The 6,741-nt window shown below is 46.6% G+C and overlaps 1 protein-coding gene across 3 annotated transcripts in view; it reads left to right on the plus strand.

The window, feature by feature from the left end:
* RNGTT (RNA guanylyltransferase and 5'-phosphatase) overlaps positions 1-1,413 on the plus strand; it is a 1,800,355-nt gene extending 1,798,942 nt beyond the window's left edge. For all 3 annotated transcript variants that reach the window (XM_078648288.1, XM_078648286.1, XM_078648287.1), the window contains one exon: positions 532-1,413. In XM_078648288.1, the coding sequence (XP_078504414.1) occupies positions 532-695 (164 nt within the window). In that variant the 3' untranslated portion in view covers positions 696-1,413. The remainder of the gene's footprint in view (positions 1-531) is intronic.
* Positions 1,414-6,741: the final 5,328 nt, after the last annotated feature.

Raw genomic sequence — 6,741 nt, forward strand, 5'->3', positions numbered from 1 at the left:
GAGCCATACCTTGCATTTCTCAAGAGCAGTTACTGTGAATATATTGTTTTGGTCTATCCAAGGTTAAATAAATGTGAGTCTTCAGAAAGATCATGTTTTTTTGTTGGTTTTCCTCGGGATAACATGATTTAACTTCTGAATGAGAACTTGATAATGCCATACTGAAAAGATTTTGACATTACGAGAATTCCGCACCCTTTAGGTGTACAGTCATTGTGAATGAGGTTCAGTTACAAGCAGAATTTTCTGTCGAGTATCCTTTATTCTTCCTTATGGGTCAGCAGACAGACAGTTGTCTAAAGGTTTGAGGACCTGGACGGGATGTGGTAATTCAAGGTTGGTTTATGAGAGAGTGAGGATCTACACTCAAACAACCAGGTGTACTTTAATCATAATCTATAAACATAAATACTGTATGACCAGAAGAACTAAAGAGAGACATAATGTCAGTAGTAAATGTTTTTACATTTCATTAATGTATGCTGCAATCAAAAGTGTCTTATAATCTTGTTTCCCCTTCTTTTTCCTTAGCTGTGTGTAACAGTATTAAATATCCGGTCACAAAGGAAATTCTATTCGAATTCATTGATAAGTGCACGGCAGCTTCTCAAGCACAAATCCGCAAAAACTCGACGGATCCTGACACAGAGCTGATGCCACCACCTCCCCCCAAAAGGCCGCGAAGTGTAAACTGAGGCTGCCACCTGCGTTTGCTGCAGGGCGGAGGAGGAGCGAAAATATGGACATGGTTTGAGTTGTGAAGCATGCTGTTATTCCATTACAACTTTGCACTGGAACAATGCAAAAAAGTATGTAGCTCATAAACATTTGCAAAGAAAGTTATCCAAACCATCTTGTGAAGAAAGTAGTTTGATCTTTTCCATTGCTGCCCTGCGAATAAGACATTGTTTTTCAAATGGACGACCTCCAGCCTTCCTGAGGAGATCAAGACATCCAAGAATTTTTGGGAAGACAAAAACAAGAGGAAGTGGCCTTTTTTATATATATCCTGTTATACGCCACGTTTAATTTATATTCAGGCAGTCCAGAACTGTGAACATGGACACCTCCGATTCCTTTTTTTGTGAGTGACACTGTTTCAAAGTGGAGTTGCATCAGATCAGGATTTGTTCTTTTTTTCCTCTAATTTATTGTGGTTTGCGCTTCTGTGGTGTCTAAACAAACCTACAATATTGTTTGCAGATAGTATGTGGTTAAAAAAACGTATGTTTTCACTGCTTTTAAAACGAAAATCAACTTCATTTTGAAATATTAAAACCTTAAAACACAGTATTGTACATAGAATACCTTTTATATGATGAATGTTCTGTATTGATGATTGGGTTTGGGAGTTGCTTCTTTTTATTTTTCCACTTATGCTTCCAAATAACATAGTAAATCCGTGTTCGAGTGCACCTGTGTACATGTTTTTATTCGTATGGAACAATAATGCAGTAAACATACTTACCAAAGGCGTAATATGCCGATTCCAGTCCAGTGTACTGTTAACTGACCAGTTGTGAAATCTATTATAAACTTGTTTTACCAGCTTTGTAATTTGTACGCCGAGGAATACCTGCATAAAAACGTTATGCCTGTGAAGGGTTATAGAATGCTTCAACAGCTGCTAATCAATATGTGCTCTATAAACAGGAGCACATGTACATTTTTGACGCCGACAACCCAGGCTGGATCGCACATCCATGGACTGATTCATTATCGTGTAGTCTTTGATATGGGTGGCACCTAGTATTCTGAAAACGTATTCTGAGTGTCTAATCTATGACAAAAAAGAGCAGGGATCTGTCGCGGGGCAGCAGAATGCCAAGATTTACCGACTCATGAGGCTTCCTAGTCTTGATTCTATCTCGTGCCTTTTTCTTCCCCCATACTACACTCGTCTCTTTATCTCATGCTGCTTCTTTTTTATCCCTGCTTGCTCCCTTTAATCACTGTTGTCCTTTCTTTCTCTTTTTTCTTCTGAGCTCCTTTTTCATATTTTTTTTTTTCCGTTGTTAATGATTTTTTAAAGAAGTCTTGATCCCAAACTGTATTCATGGTACACAATTGCACAAATTAAGCACTGCTATGGTGCCAGACTAAATGCTCTTAGGATGAAAATTAACATGCGAATGCCTCAAGAGTGGAACCAGTGTAATCACAGGCTTCTTAAGTCTAGTTCAGTAAGTAAATGTAATGTTTCCTCTTTAAAAAGCTTACTAGTACAGAACAAAGGTTGCCAGACAAGGCATGCATAGGAGATGCAATATGGCTATTGTAGTGTCTTATCAGCTTGGGGACCTGCCAATGGCCATGCCACACTCGGAGCTTAGTATTACCTGTCTTTATTGTGGTGCATGTAACTGCAAACTCAACATTCTAAAACAAGCTTTCATGGCATTGCGCTCTGACCCTACGTCACAAAGAAAAACCAAAGGTGGCGATGGACGGAGCGTTGACAATACAAACACTCACCCCCAGTCAACTGATCTGGGTTTAATCCATCACCGTTCTTTAGCTCACTCCGCCACCCTAGTTCAGACATGGCCATATGCAAATCAGTCTGACCCTGTCCCTCATGAGAACAGTCCAGCCCGAACTGCCAAGCCATGTCTTCCCTGGACCGGAATCAAGCTTCCCAGGACCGGTTTCTGGCATTACAGCCGTCTTCAGCCGGGCTTGCTTGACTCCAGTGGCAAAGTGAGCAAGGGACTCACGTCTGAGCATACCCTGCCAACTTAGGGCGAACAAAGAAAAACCAAAGGTGGCGATGGACGGAGCGTTGACAATACAAACACTCACCCCCAGTCAACTGATCTGGGTTTCATCCATCACCGTACTTTAGCTCTATCCGCCACCCCAGTTCAGACATGGCCATATGCAAATCAGTCTGACCCTGTCCCTCATGAGAACAGTCCAGCCCGAACTGCCAAGCCATGTCTTCCCTGGACCGGAATCAAGCTTCCCAGGACCGGTTTCTGGCATTACAGCCGTCTTCAGCCGGGCTTGCTTGACTCCAGTGGCAAAGTGAGCAAGGGAATCACGTCTGAGCATACCCTGCCAACTTAGGGCGAACAAAGAAAAACCAAAGGTGGCGATGGACGGGCTGGACTGTTCCCATGAGGCACAGGGTCAGACTGATTTGCATATAGCCATGTCTGAACTGGGGTGGCAGAGTGTGCTAAATAACGGTTATGGATCAAACCCAGATCTTTTGACTGGGTGTGAGTGTTTGATTGGTTCAGATGCTCCGTCCATCACCACCCCCTTTTGTACCGCTTTGGCCGCCATAAGTGTGGCAGGGTATGCTCAGATGTGAGTCCCTTGCTCACTTTGCCACTGGATTCAAGCAAGCCGGGCTGAAGACGGCTGGAATGCCAGAAACCGGTCCTCGGAAGCTTGTTTCCGGTTCAGGGAAGGCATGGCTTGGCAGTTCGGGATGGACTGTTCCCATGAGGCACAGGGTCAGACTGATTTGCATATAGCCATGTCTGAACTGGGGTGGCAGAGTGTGCTAAAGAACGGTGATGGATCAAACCCAGATCTTTTGACTGGGTGTGAGTGTTTGATTGGTTCAGATGCTCTGTCCATCACACCACCCCCTTTTGTACCGCTTTGGCCGCCATAAGTGTGGCAGGGTATGCTCAGACGTGAGTCCCTTGCTCACTTTGCCACTGGATGCAAGCCGAGCTGAAGACGGCTGGAATGCCAGAAACCGGTCCTCGGAAGCTTGTTTCCGGTCCAGGGAAGGCATGGCTTGGCAGTTCGGGTTGGACTGTTCCCATGAGGCACAGGGTCAGACTGATTTGCATATAGCCATGTCTGAACTGGGGTGGCAGAGTGTGCTAAAGAACGGTGATGGATCAAACCCAGATATTTTGACTGGGTGTGAGTGTTTGATTGGTTCAGATGCTCCGTTTATCACCACCCCCTTTTGTACCGCTTTGGCCGCCATAAGTGTGGCAGGGTATGCTCAGACGTGAGTCCCTTGCTCACTTTGCCACTGGATTCAAGCAAGCCGGGCTGAATACGGCTGGAATGCCAGAAACCGGTCCTCGGAAGCTTGTTTCCGGTCCAGGGAAGGCATGGCTTGGCAGTTCGGGCTGGAATGTTCCCATGAGGCACAGAGTCAGACTGATTTGCATATAGGTGTGAGTGTTTGATTGGTTCAGATGCTCCGTCCATCACCACCCCCTTTTGTACCTCTGACCCTACGTCACAGCTCTACTGTGTCCGCTAGGAGCCAAAAGGGTTCCAACATAAAATATCACGAAACACTTTCCCCTTCTGTTAAATAAAAAATTACAAGTTTTTACAAATCAACAAATATATATATACAATCACATTACTTCAAAACAAACTTCTTGGCGCTTTATTTATTCAACTTGTTCTGGTTACTGGGAGCTGTTTTCTTCACTGTCAGATATTTTCAAAGATGTGAAAGAAGTAACAGTAGTCACATTCAGCCTTTTTTTTGCCATCTTTATTGGTGAATCAAATGTCAAAAGTGAGAAGAGTCCCTGGTAACACGACTGATATTGGTCTTTTTTGTATCTCACGGAGACGGAGCGATGGAGATCGGAGTGCAGAGCGTGGAGCGGTGAAAGCGAGCTTGAGCGACGGAGCTCGGAGTGCAGAGCATGGAGCGGTGAGAGGGAGCTTGAGCCGAGCCCGAGTACCGCTCGCCAACTCCAACGCTCCGCACCAACACTACCTGCCCGCCCGCTCGCTCTGCAGTTTGCTACCACCACAGAACTGCGAGCCGCACTGTGCGGTACCCGTGGTTTCCGCTTCAGGACCGCAGCTCCCGCTTTGAACCGCACTTCACAAGACCAATAAAAGGTCTGCGGCGATAGGAAGGGAACAGCGGGGGGCGGGGTGGAAAACACCAGCCACGGTGCAGAACAGAGCAGAGTCATCAGAAGCTACCAGGAGCTACCCCCCCTTCAGAGGGAAGGCATCCATAAGTCAGCACTCAGCAACCAGCTACCTTCAGCAGAGGCGCATAGGAGAACTGAAATGTGAGACGCTGGTGCTGGTGCTGGGGTGGATGTGAGGGGAGCCGGACTCAGGTCTTTTAACTTTTAACTGCCCCCCCTGTCCTGCAGTTCACCCGTATGGTCTGCCCTCTTATGATTGTGACATTGATTGACAGTCAGGCTAAACCAAGCAATAAATTCAACAAACACTTATCACCCATTAGTCCTGCCTGACCAACCCAACACAGCCTGTCTCAACTTAACTTTTTGTAAAAAATACAATCGGTCATCAGGCAATAATACCAAGTATCATCGTTCAAAAGCTAGGAAAAAAGGAAAGAAAAGAAAACCTGCAAAAAAGGTTTCACCACTCCAATAATCACCACGCGGATTGACGCGGAGGAAGTAAAGGACCCTGTAGATTGGGCTTCACACAATTAGGCAGAAAACTAGCAGGAAAATAAAGGTGGAAGAAGGAGAGCAGAGCCTGAGCTTTGCCAGAACGTTGCCAGGCACCTTGCAAAAATCCAGAAACCATCGGAACAGAGACCTGTGCTAACAAATACAACGAATAAGGAGAATAAGTCAAGTGGCGAGTGGCAGGCAAGAGAGAGCAGGGAAAGCACGTGGAATTAACATCAAAGAATGCCAATCCAATCCACCAACTCCAACCGCCCCTCCCTCTCCCTCGCCCCTTGCGAGTGTGAAGTGCTGTGAGCAGGAGCGAGCACAAAGGGATAAGCCCATAGGCAGTGAGAACAGGAGACGGTGAACGGCCGCAGGAGGACGGACTAAGGACTAAGGCCCGCTTGAGGTCAGAGGCTCAGAGTGGTGGGGCAAGGCCCAAGTTTTGCGCAGAGAAGAGAAGTGAGTGTGCAGGAACAGGCTAAAAGCTGACGCGAAGGGAGCCTCTCTGCCAATATCCTAAACACCCTCTTATTGACATGGAGGGAGAATGATTAAGGGAAATCCGACCAAATCAAAGAGGATGGATTCTGAAGACGACACCCACAAACATCATACAACAAGGGTCACAAGAAGTACAACTCAGCACACAAGGCAAGAGTCTCACTCAGTGAGTCCCCTATTACAACCCCCCCAACAAGGGCTCATCACCCATTACTTCCAGACGCCGGGCATCTCACCACCCCTGGGTATGCCTGTTGGGGGTACAGAGAGCACGCTCCGACTACTGCGTGCAATCCCCAATTATCGTGGCACAATCATGGGCCGATCGAGCTACTCGATAGCAAAAATCCCCCTTCCGTCGAAGGGAATACATCTGTGGCCCGAAGAAGGGGATCAGGATCGGGTCCAAGTGCAGGAAGCTGGGGCACAGGGAGGCCCTTCAAGTGGGCGCAAAGTGGGGGATGCAGGGGAGAACAGTAAAACACACAATGAATGGATCGGTGATATCGACCCAGGAAGGAGGAAACGCCTTTCAAGCCAGAAGTTATCGAGGTCAAAGACCTGCCCTGCACTAGCCCACAACCCTTTTCAGCAACAAGCATAACGGCCTCTACAACTGGACGCCAACAACTTGATTCGCCAGAGACAGGAAACCTCACCGATTCCTTTTTACAAAAACTAGAGTGAACAATTGAAAGGACTTTGGACCTTACCCCCAACTTCATTGGGAGAGGGGTCGTGGCAAACAATCAGGCCACAGACCGAGCAGGGATGCTCCCACCAACAGGCCAGAAGGATGAGTTTGATTGATTGATTGATTTTATTATGATAATTCTGCAGAATTCCACATAAA

This window comes from Lissotriton helveticus, chromosome 6, assembly GCF_964261635.1.
Source record: "Lissotriton helveticus chromosome 6, aLisHel1.1, whole genome shotgun sequence".
NCBI lineage: Eukaryota > Metazoa > Chordata > Amphibia > Caudata > Salamandridae > Lissotriton > Lissotriton helveticus.